Source organism: Nylanderia fulva, unplaced genomic scaffold (genome assembly GCF_048542155.1).
Source record: "Nylanderia fulva isolate GAGA-0341 unplaced genomic scaffold, ASM4854215v1 Scaffold10, whole genome shotgun sequence".
NCBI lineage: Eukaryota > Metazoa > Arthropoda > Insecta > Hymenoptera > Formicidae > Nylanderia > Nylanderia fulva.
The window spans coordinates 5212124-5230309 of record NW_028189193.1 but is presented as its reverse complement, the minus strand read 5'-3'; the positions used below and the strand labels follow the sequence as shown (position 1 = coordinate 5230309).

The 18186-nt window shown below is 29.1% G+C and overlaps 2 protein-coding genes across 7 annotated transcripts in view; one reads left to right on the top strand and one right to left on the bottom strand.

The window, feature by feature from the left end:
* The first annotated feature begins 798 nt into the window (after positions 1-798).
* Tip60 (Histone acetyltransferase Tip60) lies at positions 799-4202 on the top strand. The gene is made up of 5 exons (XM_029304056.2): positions 799-928; positions 1034-1091; positions 1563-1631; positions 1708-2800; positions 2900-4202. Exons 1-5 carry the CDS (start codon positions 884-886, stop codon positions 3006-3008), a joined length of 1374 nt encoding a protein of 457 aa, XP_029159889.2. The 5' UTR covers positions 799-883; the 3' UTR covers positions 3009-4202.
* Positions 4203-4987: 785 nt separating this feature from the next.
* The window catches only part of rsh (Rap GTPase activating protein radish), a 176633-nt gene continuing 163434 nt past the window's right edge, over positions 4988-18186 (bottom strand). For 4 of the 6 annotated variants that reach the window (XM_085483194.1, XM_085483183.1, XM_085483188.1 and 1 more), the window contains 5 exons: positions 17905-18060; positions 16449-16606; positions 15658-15767; positions 14461-14982; positions 4988-13559 (listed from right to left, as the gene is read on the bottom strand). In XM_085483194.1, the coding sequence (XP_085339320.1) occupies positions 13407-13559; positions 14461-14982; positions 15658-15767; positions 16449-16606; positions 17905-18060 (1099 nt within the window). In that variant the 3' untranslated portion in view covers positions 4988-13406. The remainder of the gene's footprint in view (positions 13560-14460; positions 14983-15657; positions 15768-16448; positions 16607-17904; positions 18061-18186) is intronic. The other 2 variants (XM_085483181.1, XM_029304047.2) reach the window with 1 other exon arrangement.

Below are 18186 nucleotides of genomic sequence, written 5' to 3'. Positions count from 1 at the left end.
GTTTTACATTATATATTTGAATTTATTCATATCGATACAAAGAAAAAATCAGAGAGAGATAGAGAATACGAAGAAAAAGTGCATAGTGGAGAAGAGTATATAATATTGAACATAGTATATTATTTTATACATAAGATAAATATCTTCAGTATATAGGACTGTAGGGTATATAATGTGACTTTAACATCGCATACCGAAATTTAATAATTATAATAAGTAGCCAAATTTGTTGGCATTATTTTTGTGCATTGTGTAAATTTTCACGTTCGAAAGTTTTAATATTTATAATTTCTTTTTTAAATTTTAAGTATTAATATGAAATAATAATAAAAAATGATATTAAATAATAATATTTAATATTTACAATAATATTAAATAATATAATATTTAATATTTAACAAAATATTAAATAATAATATTTTAATATTTAAAATAATTATTATATATTAATATTAATAATCAATATTTAATATTAAATAATAATATCGCATATTTAATATTATATATTCAATACTATATATATACTAAATATTTTTTATATTTAGTATATAATATTGAATATAGTATATTATTTTATGTTTATTATTATTATAATTTATTTTAAATATTTTATTTCAATTATTTTAATATAGAGGAAATATATAATATTGATAAGAGAACAACTTTATTAATTACTAGAATTTTTTACCATCGACTTTATTTTAGAATATTGTCGATTTTTTATTATTCTGCAATGACATTTTTTTAATTGATGACGCTACCTACTTACTTCCGGCCACGCTATTCTACTCTCGGTGAGTCATCTTTAGTAACACGTAATCTGTGGTGAAAGCTTCAAAACAAAATTTCGTTTGGTGATTAGTTTATTGAATTTTTGATTAAAATGATCGAGGAACACGACGAACACGAGACGATATGCGACTCAGTGGTAAGTGATGCAGTGAATTGAATATCGAAGATGTTGGTGAATTATCAGAAGAAGCAAACAAACCACGAGTATGTAAACACATTGAAATTCTAACCTTACTTTTAGAATTCACTGGTTGAAGGTTGTCGTTTACCAGTTCGGATGCATACTACGGATGATTGGCGTAAGTAAATTACACATCTATTGCTTCTATAGCTCTCTAAAAGAATATTTTACTATGGAAAGATGGAATTTGTTTGTTTGTTTGAAAGACTGACCTATCGTCTATCTCAATAAGATTGATTCTAAGCTGCATTAAATTATATGACAATATATATAAACATGACGTTTTATTGCAATATATTAATAGATTTCTATGCAGATTATGAAAATGTTTTGATTATACATATAATTATTTGCATTGATATGTATTTTTATGGTAACAATCATTGTCAGCATATATATTTCTCATAAGAGTAATTTTATTGTATACATAATATCTAAATCTAAGAATTTATCATATTTAAATAGTGCAATTTATTTGTGAAATGTTGCAAAAGATAAGATAGCAAATTATGTGCAATATTATTTTTAAACTTATACAATATTTTGATATTAAGATGACTCAAGCAGATTCTATTTATTCTATCTCTAGCTCTCGCCGAAATCATCAGTGTTAAAGAAGTACAGGGTGTCAAATGTTATTATGTTCACTATGTGGATTGTAAGTATATAACTTTGCATTAGAATATCAAAATCTTAAGCAATATGTAATTATTGTTATAATTGTATTATTTTAGTCAACAAACGATTGGATGAATGGGTTATGGAGGATTCTTTGGACACTAGAAAAGTCCAATATCCACGTCGTGAAGGAACAACACCAGGAACTGGTGCAGCAACACCAAAAAAGCAGGCTGCTAGTAGACCTCCTAGTCCCAGTAGTCTTAGCAATGAACCAGTCAATGGTAATGCTGTGTTACAGGCTGCACTACAAAAGAAAATGTCTAGAAAGAGGAAAGCGACATTTCTTGAAAACGAGGATTCTCAAGATGCACCACCACCGCCACCACAAACACCAGGAGGTCCCAGACCCACTGGTTCTCTAGTAGCGCATCAGAATGATGATGTAGTCACAAGAATGAAAAACGTTGAATTAATTGAACTAGGCCGTCATAGAATAAAACCCTGGTACTTTAGCCCTTATCCGATGGAGATGGTGAACTTAAATTGTATATATATCTGCGAGTTTTGTCTGAAATATAGGAAGAATCGAAAATGCTTGGAGAGACATTTAGTCAAATGCAATCTACGTCATCCGCCTGGAAATGAGATATATAGGAAAGGATCTATATCGTTTTTCGAGATTGATGGTCGCAAGAATAAGAACTATGCACAAAATCTTTGCTTGCTAGCGAAATTATTCTTAGATCACAAAACTCTTTATTATGACACAGATCCTTTTTTGTTCTATGTAATGACAGAATTTGACAGCAGAGGATTTCACATAGTTGGCTATTTTTCAAAGGAAAAGGGATCAACAGAAGATCACAACGTAGCATGCATTCTAACACTGCCACCATATCAAAGAAGAGGTTACGGCAAGCTCTTGATAGAATTTTCATACGAGCTATCAAAATTCGAAGGAAAGACCGGCTCTCCCGAAAAACCATTGTCCGATTTGGGTTTGCTTTCGTACAGAAGCTATTGGGCGCACACAATACTCGATATCCTGTTAACCATAAAGCCTGTGGTGGAAAATGAGAAACCACAGATAACGATAAATGAAATCTCCGAGGTGACGTCGATTAAAAAGGAGGACGTAATATCGACTTTGCAAAATCTGAATCTCATTAATTACTACAAGGGACAATATATTGTGACGTTAAATAGGTAATTTATCACCAAGATGAAAGGAGATTACCTACAATTTATCTAATTTGATGAGATCTTTATCCTAAGGTCTCTTCATCCTGATATCTTTATTTGCAGGGAAATTATTGAACAACATTCATCTGCAATGGAAAAAAGGCAGATTAGGATAGATCCTAAGTGTCTACATTGTACACCGAAAGACTGGAGTGTTAGAGCTAAATGGTGAAAAAAACCCTGAATTGACAATAAGATGATGCTGAATTGTTTTGGAATTATTTTTCAGGGGAATTCCGGAAGTAGTTACAGTTTATGGAAATATAAAAGTTGCACGTACTACATATACACACATAGATATATACATACATTATACATAACATGTATTATGTATGTATACATGTATGTGTTTGTATGTATATGTGTGTATATATATATATATATATATATATATATATAAATATAAATCTTTGACCTCTCCATGGTCTAGTGTTTTAATAAGACTGTATTTGGCATTGTGCATGCTTATTGCAATGCTATGTAGACACTCAACGTACGCAAATTTCGGTTGTAGAGAGCTAAGATAATACAATGCTCGCGGGATTATACCTGACAAAATATATATTTGCTGTAATAACATATATCTTAATGCCAGACGCAATGTTTTAATACAGTGATCAGAATTTTTTTAAACGTGTGCAAAAAGAAAAAGTTGCTCGACACGATGACCGATTTTGTATAGAAAATCTATCAATCTTGTGTAATATTGTAAATAAATGTGATTTTATAACATACTTACAATCTCTCAATAGCTCAAGAGGATTCAAATTTTAAAGAAAAGTATTTGTATAGGCTCAATACTCAGACTGTTATTCATAATTCGATTTTTAGTATTATATGCAAGGACAAAATGTAGCTACAGTGTAGCATACCTATTGTGTATATGTAAATATGTACACATCTTTTCGCATTGTTGTTTATATAATGTACATTTCCCCGCGATATATATGAAATAATTTAGTAATTAAAAAACTAGTACTAGTACGAGTATTAAAAACCTAATGCTTGGATAAAAAATACAATGCGTATTTGTGAATATTTAGTAATGTTTATATATGCAAGTAATCTTATTTTAAGAACAATTTTTAGCTATCATCGTTATTAATAATTGTATCATTAAAATTGAGAATGTAAATAATTGACTAAATCTCTAATCTAAATGCCGTCCGGGATTTATTTTTTATTTAGGGCTTTATCACAATCCAAATATTGAATTTTTATAGCTATACAGTCGATGCTTGTACATTATGAAGTTGTAGATGAGCGCTTTTTGACGAAGATGACCTTTAATCATGCTTTTGATTTTGTAACACAGAAGAATTAAATATAGTTACCAATATAAAATAAATTTCAGCTTCTCAATTTATCTCAGTTCTTTTTTCTATTGTTCTACTTAATCCACTTAAATAAAATTTAAACTGAATGTAATATATTACATGATTTCAATATATTTATGAATCGTATACTTAATGAAAAAAATATTCTCATAAAAAATGCTATTTATATAAAATCTTACATAGATACATGTAGTAATAAAAAAAATTAATTTATAAAATTAATATGTATTATTGTAATGATCATAAAAATATTTGTTTTATGATTGTAGTATAGTGAATAAAATTAAAAGTTTTGTGTAGATTCAATAAAAGTTTAAGTTAATTTAAATTGGATAATAGAAAAAGTAAGAGTTCATTATAAAATTGATATCTCTTATATTTCCTGTTAACCGAGTTAAACTAACTTCAACTTTTATAAAATCCATGCAAATCTTTAATTAAATTTATTGACTTAATTCATATATAAAACAAATTTTTCTAATTAATACAATAGTAAACGATAGTTTTATGCCTAATCAATATTTTTTTTCATTACTACATTTTCCTTCAATTAAATGATTACTGCTCGAAAATCTAATCTCAATTATCATTCGCGAATAATAAAAAATACAAAGAATTAGAAAGTTCTTCTACGTTATTGATTTTTTCTTATAAATTATAATTATGCATGGTATACGATAACCAAATTTTATAAGACAGAAAAACTTGTTTTTTGCTTTTTTTTTGCAAAATGCAAGTAAAAAGAAAAAAATAAAGTTCTTATTTTACACGTATATATACTTAGATTTGATAGGATTTATGTATAAGGAAGCTATTCTAGCACAATACATTTTTATTGCCTATATTACATAATAGATCAGTCACGTTATCGTCTTTAAAAAATAGTTTGCTCGTATGAATATAAATTACAATTTCACTTTCACACACACACGCGCATACATACACAGATTCGCGACAGACTTTGTTTTCGGTGAGCGAGAAGATAAAAGAAAACATTCTTTAGACACGACTTTTTAAATACAGCATCTTTTATGTGTATATGTATATATGTATATATATATATGTATATGTATGTATATAGATATATAGATATATTTTTTTATATTCAACAGTAACATCACAGTAGCTTCATATACAATAAATCTTTGTTCATAATTTTATCTGTCTTTTTTTTTGTATTCGTTACCACGCAAGCGTGACACGGCGAGTTCCTAAAAAGATTCATCACGTGAATACGACAAGCGAGAAGGAAGAAACTCGTGTGCACGCACTTTTTTTCATAATTCTCAAGTCACAATTAATCTCATACCGATATGATCGCATGAAATTGGAAACGCTTTTTTTGATATCGTAAATTCATTGATATATGTATATCCTGTCTCTCATACACACTATTACTAATTTGAATTCACGTACACACACACAACAATATGTGGGTATGATATATCAGGATAATAAATTATTATCAAAATATTTATCAATCGTATAATGTGCGCATCTCACGATTTATCGCGAAGTAAACTGAAACACACATGTATAGACGACAATTCTCATTAATAAGAATTCCGTAAAACGAGATAACATTTGGCTGATTGCAAATTGATATAGATCACTCGATACTTTCATATTAAAAGAAATCAAAGAAATACAGAAAGTTGAGAGCCACAGACATTCACTTATATTAATCGCATTTTATAAAAGCAATTTAAAATTTAAATGTCATCCATAAACAAGATTATTTTTTTTATTCATTTAAGAATAAAATTTTCTTCTCTTTTATGCTTACTCTTCACGCTAAAATATCCTTCAAAAACCAGAATCTTCTCCGAAATATATATAATATAAGAGGGGATAGAAATAAAAATTTATAATTTATCTAAGCTTAAGTGATTCAAAATATAAATTGACAAATCTAGAAAAAAGTATAGTCGCGACTTCTCGCCGCTGCGTTTGTGAGTGGACAATACCTTTTTCTCCCTTAACAATAACGACAACAACAACAACAACGAGACGATGAAAATTCAATGGCAGCGATATAATGTCGAGGAGGACAGCGAGTATTTAACAAGATAAGAATGGACGACACGTACACGATATCGCACGACAACGCATTTATAGACTATCATATCATACGGTTAACCAGACGCACATGCCAGAGAATTTAAGAAGCGCTTAAAATTACGCACAACCCTCGTATATCGCACGGAACGCAATTCGCGATCGAGATTATCCTTATAATTAGGCGCACACCGAGCCAATGCAATAGCCTATTTATTTCTGCATATCATGACCGTAAATTCCGAAGAACCCCGGGCAAAAAATTTTGTATATATATAATTATATATAAATAATTGTAGAATTATACATATAATCGTAAAATTTTATGTGAAATTTATCCATTTTTACACATAATTATATAAATTTATACATAAGCTATAAGGGTTCATATATCATCATGTCAAATTATATATGAAACATATATTTATATATATGAAGAAATACTTATTTATATATATATATATATATATATATATATATATAAATTTATATAATTGTATATAAAAAGCACTTTTATCTAATTATGCATGGACATATTTCATATATAATTTTGCGATTATATGTATAATTTTATATATTTCTATATAATTTTATATTGTTGTATATAAAAAAAATGTTTCCCGGGACGCGCAATAAAATCTCTACTCGCTCTCTAATCACTCGAATAACATCTTCAACAGATTATTACATATATACAATATATGTACACTGAAAAAAAATTATTACATTAAGAAATATTTATTTCAATACTGCCTTACTTATAAATTATTTATTTGAAACAAATAAATATTTTTGTTTTGAAAAAGATTTTCTTATATCAAATAAATATTTTTTTTACATTAAATCAATATTATTAGTTTCAAATAAATGATTTATATGACAGTATTGAAATAAATATTTATTTGTATTCAATAAATTTTTTTTCAGTGTAGATAACTTAACAATTTGGAACACAATTACTTGATAATAATCATAATTAAAAATTTTAATTTTAATGAAAATTGTAATTAGGAGAATAGGGTTACTAAAGTATCTTGTCATATAACAAAATACTATATAATTCAAATAATATTAAATATTTTATTTTTAACCTTTTGAATGTTATGGACGCATAATATGTTTTTGGAAAAATGTTCGTGGCGAAAACGGTCGCATATATGTGCGTAATAAATTTTTTCAGTTTATATTTTCGACAAATAAAAATTATCAGTATTTGCATATTATATCAGTGAGTATATAATATTAAAAAAACAACAAAATATGCATTTTTTATATTGATAATAAATTATTTGAAAAAGCTTACGCCACACATACTATTCTATTAATCAAAATAAGCGCATTTACAATATACACTTAACAATACATTTTTTCTTTAATGAAATATAAATTTATTAAAAGATAATAAATTAATTTAAATATGCAGGAAAAGTGTATTTATCAAGTCAGCATTTATCGATTAATTAAAATTAATGTATGATGCGTCGTGATGTGAATTAAAATCTAAATTGCTAATTATTACAATATAAAAAATTTATAGGAGCTTCCTCTAAATTGAAAAAGCGCACGAACATTTTAACTATACATTTATTTATTTTAACGATAATAAGCAAAATCAAGGCTATATTAACTCTGAATCGTTCCATATTCAAAAGGTTAATAAGCTTTTTTAATTATTCATAATAATAATAATAATATAATAGCAATAAAAGTTTAAATAATTCGAAAATTATTCTTCTCAACATGACAGAAAGAAAAACTACTCTCAGTAGTTAAATTTCTCTTTCGTCGCACCCATTATCCGTGTCTCAATGTACGCCTAAAATTATTCTTACACTACTTACTCGCCAGAATCCGCTCACGTGGCGCACAAAGTATCTCTCTCTTACGCAGTTTTAATTCTCGTCACATAAATATCCTTTCTCTCTCTCTCTCACCCTCTCGTCCTATTTAATGTTACGTGCGCGCACGTATGTCATATGTGCGCGTGTGTTTATATTTTTTATAGTATATATGTATATACGTATATATATATGTATATATGTCTTTCTTTTCATCTCTTGCCTTCTATTCCTCCCCCTTGGCGAAATAACTTTTTTTTTACATATTTACGTGAATGCATGTACAGTTGTGTGAACAATAGGCGGCAATAGCTGGACAGAATGGCGTTCGATGACATTTTTTCGATTTTCATTTTTTGAGGTGTTCTTCCGAGAACGAGGGATCGTGTCCGTGCAGTCCCCCTTTTTCTTTTATTTTGATCGAGCAACGCCTGGACTGTCTCATCGAGTAAAAAAAGTGTCGTTTTGTACATTAGTATATATTTGTGTCGTAGCGCGAGAGGAGGAAAAGTTATACACGTCAGGCGTGAGTTTGTACTGATTCATGGTATTCTTTTGGGGGAAAAATTCGAGCGCAGGTTCAATTATTTCACATCTCGAGCAGATTATTAATATTTTCTATATAAATACATAAAATTGTACTTTACGTGAGAAATCATTTTTGCATGTCTATAAAATTCAAATCTCACAGCTGTCATCGAAATTATACATATATCGATTTTACGAATATATATATATATATATATATATATATATATATATATATATGTCTCACACGTTTTATATAATAATTGTAGATGAGTAATTTTTTTATGCACAAATGTAGGTACACATTTAGTAGCTAAATATTCGCGCAGTTGTGTAATGTGTTTATTCATGTTGATTTGATATTCGTGTTTGATTTGAACCTTTGCGTTTACATTATATGCAATTACGAACTTCGTCTATTATACAACTACGGGAATTTCATCAGCAACCTTTGAGCGAACCTGCGCCGAGTTTCATTCCGATAGATATAACGCGCGATGAATAATGAACTTACGACGTCTCTACTTAAACTGAGAGAGAATCGTCGTAGATACAATGATCAATCGAATACACTTCGATCACACACTAAACATCTACGATTACATACTGACGAAGTAGAATTTCGAGTTTCGCTCACTTTTTTTCTATCAAGTTTATCGTTCGTTCTCTCTTTCGTAAAATCATACACAGCCGGGAAAACATTTTTTATATATAATTATATGTGTAATATGTCCATTTTTATACATAATTATATAAATTTATATATATATATAAATTGTAAAGGTTCATATATAATCATGTCAGATTATATATGAAACATATATATTTATATATATGAAGAAATATTTATTATATATAAATTTATATAATTATATATAAAAAGCACTTTTATCTAATTATGTATGGATATATTTCATATATAATTTTCCGATTATATGTATAATTTTATATATTTCTATATATTTTTATATTGTTATATATAAAAAATTTTTTCACCGGATACCTTCTAATATAAATTGATAGAAAAAAAATCCATTATTTTCGTACATATAATAATAAATAAAATGAAAAAATTACGTATCAAGATTATACATCTATTATATAATTAAAATTAAGCTTACTTTTGTGAAGATTTACATTATTAAAAATTAATTTAATTTAAAAAATAACTAATAAAATTAATTATTAATAAATTAAAAATAATAACTACAGATATTCGCAATGTAAATCTTATATTATTTTGTCATATTGTAAATAAAATATTACTAATATAAGAACTCCCTTGCTAGTAATAATGATTGATATGAAACGTTAATAACACAAATCACACTCTATATATAATTATAATCGGCTTTTCGTCAAACAACGAATATTTCGAAATTCTACTTTCGTAGTCGCTTGCCTGAACAATAAGACACTTAACAGTTTAGCAACCTCCGCAATTGACGGGAGGAGACCGGTTTTAATCCTCAACTTCCATGATTATATTTTGGATAAAAATCATTTTATACTACGGTGAGATCAATTTTGGTCCCAATAATTTAATCAAAATACAATTTTTGATTGTTATTGATATCTACATTCAGTTTCGTGCTATATATTTACGACAGAATATTAAATTAAACACATTTTGCAATAATAATTAAATAATATTAGAGTATAATATTACCAGAGAATATTAAACTATTAGTAATATAAATAAAGAATGAATAAGTAGTCACAAATACTTATTCTTGGTTACATATTTCAATATAAAGTGTATTACTTTCTATATATTAAAATCCATTAAGATTACGTATCTTTTTCGCGCCAAAATTAAACTTTTGCGAAGATTCACATTATTAATAATTAACAATAATAATTATTTATTATTAATAATTAATCTAAAAATAACTACACAAATAAAGAATTAATTTTTCTTGATTAACAATTATTCTGAATTAATAAGAATATTTGCCATATGCATAGAGAGAATAATTATTCCTAATTAATGAGAATAATTGCCATACAAAGTTATATTCGGGATGTGTATTTACTATTCTGTCATATCGTAAAATTACAAACACAACATATATAAACGTCTGGAAACAGATTTGAGCTTACCGTAGTGGTTGAGGATTAATGTATGGCCTTTTACCTTTACGCACGTTACATCGTAATATTACTTGTTACGTATATAATAACACAATATACAGCGGGGGATCGGCGCTCGAAAACATTACGTCGTAATTGCGGGCGACCAATCATATGAGATCATGTAAAAATATTTCCCTCCCTGGAATTCCTTCCGGAAAAGAAGTTTTGAAAAGGATCCTCCTCGGAGAGAAAGAGAGCGACAAATTCGCGCGCCAAAATCGCGCGTAATTTCTTTCCTCCTTCTCATAAATCTTCCTCTTTTTCGCCTATCTTTTGATATATATATATATATGTATGCAGTCGTTACTGAAACGTGTTTATATACCGGAACCGGGCTAGTCGAGATCTCTCAGTTTGACATTTCGCGAAAAAATTCGTCGAACGTCACGTTGACCACAAATTCGAGCGAAAATCTTCTTTTTTTTCGGAAATCCGTTCTCATCCGGCAGAAAAAAAATCATCGATATGTCTCGTCTCTTCGTAAAACGGGAAGATCGGTGGTTTACGATCGTGTAATAAAAAATTTCGCGGTTACAGTCGAGGCGAGTGTCTTCATCTTGCTATAAATGAAGAAGAGGTCCCCGAAAAATTCTTTCTTCAGCCTGCCCCCTGTGGATTTTAGAATCTCTGCCTTAGAGTATTTGAAGATATAAAATCTACGATATAGAAAACAGAACAGATCTCGAATATATATATTTTTTCCCCACATTCAACATCGATTTGCTTGTCGTTTTTTTTATCGTTACTATATTATTTCTCATTATTACTGTTATCGTTATTAATGTATATCATTATTGTTGTTACTCATTTAGCGTTTTAGTCTTACCGATAAGGACACATATATTTACATATATATATAAATAAATTTTAAATATATATATGTATATATATGTATATTATATATATATTTTTTTTATATATTTCTTTAAGCTTACGTATAATATAGTAAATCTTTTTTACGTGTTATATCAGTAGAGCGCTTTCTTTTATGATACAGATTGTCATGTGTCGGCAATTTATTAAGTGCCGCCGATACGATGCGCATGAATGCACTCAATCTAAAATCCATCTGATCGATGACAGTCCAAGTAAATTTCTCTTTCGACCATTAACATTGCATTTAAAACTTGAAACGACATTATGATTTATTCGCTGCTTTTATTCATTCTTTTTTTATTTTATTGATGCAAAAAAATATAGATAATGCCACACAACGAACATCACTAGATTTATCATGCAGATTTATCTTCTTCGTCCATTTGTAATATCGGAACCTATATAGTATATATGTATATAACACATTTTATATACATATATATTATATGTATATAAAATGAGAATTTTTTTTAATTAATTACTTTTGACTATTAACTGATTCCAGATTTCATTAAATCTGCTCTTTGCAATCGATCTGCTTCATATTTACTTCTATTGAACGCGCACTAGAATTATATTAATATTTAGCAAATTCCATCTCTAGGAGATTGATGACGCCTACTCGTGAAACTTTAATATGAAACGTCGATCACAACGTAATTGTGTGTCTTACTTCATTCCCGAGCTCGATTCATCAATACTAGATATTTCTTGCCCTGCAAGACTTTGGAAGAGCATTTTATACTATCGGAAATAACAATTCTTCGATATTGCGCGCGAGTCGCAACAGTTTTATATAAATATGAAATAAAAATTATATAATGTAACACACGTATATTCTCTGAAAGATCATAGAAAAAATAAGTAATGAGATGAATGATAATTTCTAATAATTCTAATATATTATAGTTAGAATAATAGAGTTCCATTAACACTTTCATATATTTACTCCAGAATATGGAAGCAAAATTCAACTAAATCCGAAGATTACGAAATATAGGTACCGTGGAAGCGTCGTTATAAAGTAATTTTTTTTTTTAATTTCAGAATTTCGCGAAGCAAAGTTTACGAAGATTCTTAATACGCAATATAAAATTTTGCGTTATTCGAAAATAATTGTGCGCATAAGAACAGCTACGCGTTGAATTATTTTTATTATTTTTCTTTTACCAACGTAGGCCAACATTTCACAAATCCGATCGTGATATTTGTCGGATGAGTGAAAAGTTTCTCTCGAGCGGGAAACTTCTAAATTTTTCAAACAAATTTTTTGTTTTTACCAAAGTTTTCCAGAAACTCTCTCGTTTCAAAGTACCTTCATCAATCAAATCGTAACCTTTATCAATATCAGCCTAATATCTCGCCCACGGATGATTTTACCTTGATGTCGCAGACAAAATAAACAGCTTGAAACACCAGACGCGATTGAATTATCGCGCAAGTATCGAATAAAGTTTTGCGCGGGTTCGAGCCGAGACTGTCTAAAACTCAATGTTCGTTGAGTGGTTCGGCAACGACCTTTATACGGTTTCGGAGCAATCTATCATAACACTTGTCAGGCCCCGCAGTGTAATTATCGACTCCTACATATCAAATTTCGTGGTCGCGGCCGGATGCTCTAATTACAGATCGCTATGCTCGCGCAAAAAGATCACGGTTGCTCTTGCGTAATATCCGATGACACGAAACATTAACGAAATAAGACTTTTCCTCTTGGGAAAATCTATCGATTAATCATCGAAACGTATTTTCAGGTACACATTATGCTTACGGCGGTTTTCGCCCTTTCGTTGACATTCATAGTCCGCAGTCGAAGCTCTCTTGATTCTGCACTTTCTTCTGGTATGCCTCCAAATAACTGTCGACGTTTCTGTATATCCCCGAATTCGCTTGGAACATGAGGGTCTCGAGGATACGCTCGTTTCTTATGGCTTTCGACGGCAAAACGATCTGGAATTACGAGAAAATGTGACTTTTTCGCGGTTTTTTAAATAAATAAATATTTATTTAATAATTTTATATTTTTTTTATATATATTAATATTCATATTGCCATTAAATTTTTTATTTAATCATTGATTTTATGAGCCAATTGGTTAATTTTTGCAATTAGTATTATTTTTATAATAATATTTTACATGAGCTATCTATTAATCGCACATACTATATCATTTTTATCTACGCTGAAAAAATGTATTGAATTTGGATAAATATTGATTTCAATACTACCTAATAAATTATTTATTTAAAACTAATAATATTGATTTAAAAAATGTAAAAAATATATTTATTTGATATAAGAAAATCCTTTTTCGCATTTTTTAAAAATATAAGTTAATATTTAATAATTTAATATTATATATTAATATTTATATTGCCATTGAATTTTTTATTTAATCATTGATTTTATGAGCCAATTGGTTAATTTTTGCAATTAATATTTACAATAGTATCTATTATTTTTTATATAATATTTTACATGAGCTATCTATTAATCGCACATTCTATATCATTCTTATCATTGTTATATCATTTTTATTTACGCTGAAAAAATTTATTGAATTCAGATAAATATTTATTTCAATACTGCCTAATAAATCATTTATTTGAAACTAATAATATTGATTTAAAAAATAATTGTGAAAAATATTTATTTGATATAAGAAAATCCTTTTGAAAACAGATAAATATTTATTTGTTTCAAATAAATGATTTATTAGGCAGTATTGAAATAAATATTTATTAATTTAATAATTTTTTTCAGTGTAATCATTTAGATAATTTAGATTTTTTTTTTAAATATTGTTTACATTTGTATCTGACTTTGTTTGCATCTATTTTTCAATACATACCCTGATTAATTCGTGTGGTGTTATCCTATATAATTTGAGGTCTCTACTGAGCCTCTCCATGATACACTTGAACTCCACCTTAGCGTCGAGCTTGGTCGATTTAGTTTTGATTCTATGCTTCGCCCAACTCAACATCGCCTCGAATTTTTTAATCTCCACCACTTCGAGGCTACGGCACATAATCATTTGTACCATCGACTCGCTTAGAGTAAGGAAGTCCGGGTTCTGGAAGAGCTGATAAGCCCTCGTCTCGACGAACGCGAGGATCATATTGACCAATTCCGAGGCGGATGTGTATCGCCAGTAGTAATTTTCGAGGGCACATAACATCACGCAGACGATCTCGATCCGGAGGAACTGCTTCGCGTGATGGAAGCACGCCTGAAGCAATTCCGGTAGATCGTAATGCTCCGCGGCGCATATCAGACCCGGTATGTTGCTACATGTCAGCGGACAGGATCCGGTATGCAAATAATCCAGTAGAATTCGGAAAGTCTCCGGATCGAACTCGATGATGTCAAACTGAAAAAAAAAAAAATATATATATATATATATATAGGTTGAAAAATAAATATATATACTGGCGAAAAAAAATATATATATGTATAAATCGATCGTGTATTAATAAAAATAAAGTATATATATTTTTATTGATCAGAGAATTAATATTTTTTATTGATCAGAAAATTAATTTTTTATTGATCAGAGAATTAAGAGATATCTCATCTCGAGAGAAAATATTTATTTAATCTATTATATATTTACAAATATCGATTTTTATGATTAATCATAATAATTAGAAATTATTTCACTACTTATCTTTTTTCTATGATCTTTCAGAAAATATATACAACACGTTGTATAATTTTAATTTAATAAAATGTTTATGATTTAAAAAAAATTAATTTAATAAATTCAATTTGCGTAGACTGTTGCGATGTCGAAAAATTATTTCTGATAATATAAAATGCTTTTGATTAAAAATTAAAAAGAAATGAAAAATAATGCAAATCAACGAAGAGAATAAAAAAAACAATTTAATCTTACGGAATGTAACATTTTATAATTGTTTACTACTATATAGATTGAGGTACTGTTCTGGTAAATTGCAATTTTACGCAATAATAACACGGGTTTTCTGAAAAACTGTTCTTATTTTTTTCTTATTGTCAGTATTGAAACACGCGTCCCACTCACCTCGGTCTGCGCTAATTTCGCTCTATCTACTTTCTGCGCGTCGGCGCAAACGCTGAGTCTCGGTACTGCCAGCGATTGAGCTGCTTTGTCCTTATCCTTCGTTTCTTTATCTGTAAAAGATATTTCTTTTATTTTAAAAATTTATCTACCTACTCCATCGCAAAAAATGAAGACTTATTGTTACATATAAATCTCTCTCTCTCTCACGCTAAGAGAAATTCATTCCTACACGAAGAGAATTTTTTATTACATTTTAAATTTACCGCAAAATTTACTACAAAATTTTTTCATGATTGGAAATAAGCCGAAAATTACCATGCTGCATTTTAAAATCTATATAAAATATTTTATATGTTTATGACTTTCTATTCTATTTAAAACACTTAAAAAAATCAGTGTTAATAAATAAGCTTTTAACATAATTTTTAATATATTAAACAATTTTTTGAATTTTTTACTATATATTTTACTAAAATTAATCAAACATATTTTATATCTTATTGCAGTAAATATAAATATTTTTAATATTGTGATAAAAAATATGAATCAGAGAACCTCTTACAAAATTCTTTCAGTATCACCATATTGTCCCACGATTACCACGATTTTCAGGATAAATTCTAAGAGAAATTTCTCTCTGTGTATATATGTACGTACAATATACGTATATATAAATTGTATCTGCGCTCGTTTAATTATGCATAACGTTTGAACGTAAGATTAAAAAATACATGATATATGAGGCACTCTGAGGTAACTCTCGGTTCTCCCTTAAAAACTGTGACACGTACTACTGCAATCTTGCGAGCTGGCCCATCGCTTTCGATCCTCGCTCTGCAGAGTGTTCCCGCTACCGTGCTTTCTAATGCTCCTTCCCCATCCTGCTGTGATCGTACCCAATCGTGAGAAGGCGCGTTTCACCATCGGTGACGAAGGGACACTTTTGGGCCTAAACACATCAGAACCAGTATCTCACAGAAACCGCGGAGCGGCACCTCAAGGTACGGAGACGGAATTTAGCGGGCGTTTTTTTTTTTCGCGCGGAAACGGGATTCGGTTCGGGGTTGGGTTATAATATAATCGGAATGGGGAGATATATAAAATTTTACGAAACAAAAACACAACGACGAAAGCTTATATTCTCGGTATTAACAATTTGTACCTGTCAACGTGCGGAGAATTGAAACAATTTGTGCGCATTATCGAATAACAGCGATACGAGCCTTTCATCAAATTATATTAGTATATATTAATATATATATATATATATATATATAGTGTTGGTTATACAGTTATATTACATGAAATTTAGAATACAGAAAAATGGAAACGACAGCAATAATACTGCGGTAATACAAAATTATTGACAATAATATATCACAATTAAAATAAACGAGAAGGAAGCATATTTTGGTGATTCTTAATATTATTAATATTAACGAATAAAAATAAAAAGTGCGAAAAAATAGATTATAAAAGACAGATTATATTTAAAAATGAAGTAATATATCTCAGAATAATATTAGCGAGCAAAACGGCATATTTTATTCGTAGAATTTTTTTGTAATATAATTGCGATTTTTTTTAGCGATTGAAGCAAAACGAATTTGCCATAAGTCACATCGACAGAATATACTGCAGGTGCCTCTCAGAGAAGAGCATGCCACATAGAATTCAATAGACGATACATGGTTCCATTAAATTTATAATTCTTGCATTATATATATATGTATACACGGTAAATAAAGTAGATATAATATATAAATAAAAAAAAAATAGTATACGAGATAATCATGCGGTGCCGTGAGGATAGGAGACATGGATGTGCCGTGAAAAGATACATATATTTACGATTCGATAATATATATAAATATAAAAAAGAAACATTCGAGACACTGAAAATCGCAGGCATTTATCTCACCCTTCAAACCAATTTATTCTCATTAGACACATATCCAATTAATATCTCGCCAATTAAGATGTCGCATAATCCAGGTTCTTATGCTCAATCTTCGATCGAGCACACTCTAAGGAATCCGAGCCAATGTTCTCTCAAGTCGCCAATCGGTTTTGGAATCACGTGCGTTTCGCAAATTCGCATTATTTTGTCAATTTGATTTAATAAATTTTATTTGTGCAAAGCTTACCAGTTTTTCGTAACGACGCATTTCAAACTGGATTCATGAGACTTAACGGAGATAAATATCTCGGAGTAACAATGACAATATCTTGACTGTTGACACGTACCTTGGACTCTCCATATCGGGAACTTGTAGGAAATTCGAGCTCTTCGGCTTCTGCGGGCTGAGCAACGTCGGTGCCGGTCTCGCCAGCAACTCGGCAACCGGTACTTGCGGGCTTCCGAAACCCGCCTGAATTCCGTATAACATTTCTTGAAATACTCTGCGTAGGAAAGAAAATTTGCGAATAAATTTTCACACGCGTCACAATGTCAAATCTGAATAAATTGTCTATGCTTTGACTATTTTTTTTTTTTTTAGCAAATAAAACTTTTATTAATCAGTCGGT

Coding starts and splice junctions, on each gene's coding strand:
- Tip60 (XM_029304056.2), top strand. CDS start 884: ATGATCGAGGAACACGACGAACACGAGACGATATGCGACTCAGTG. Junction 929..1,033: donor AGACGATATGCGACTCAGTG/GTAAGTGATGCA, acceptor CCTTACTTTTAG/AATTCACTGGTTGAAGGTTG. Junction 2,801..2,899: donor TATATTGTGACGTTAAATAG/GTAATTTATCAC, acceptor CTTTATTTGCAG/GGAAATTATTGAACAACATT.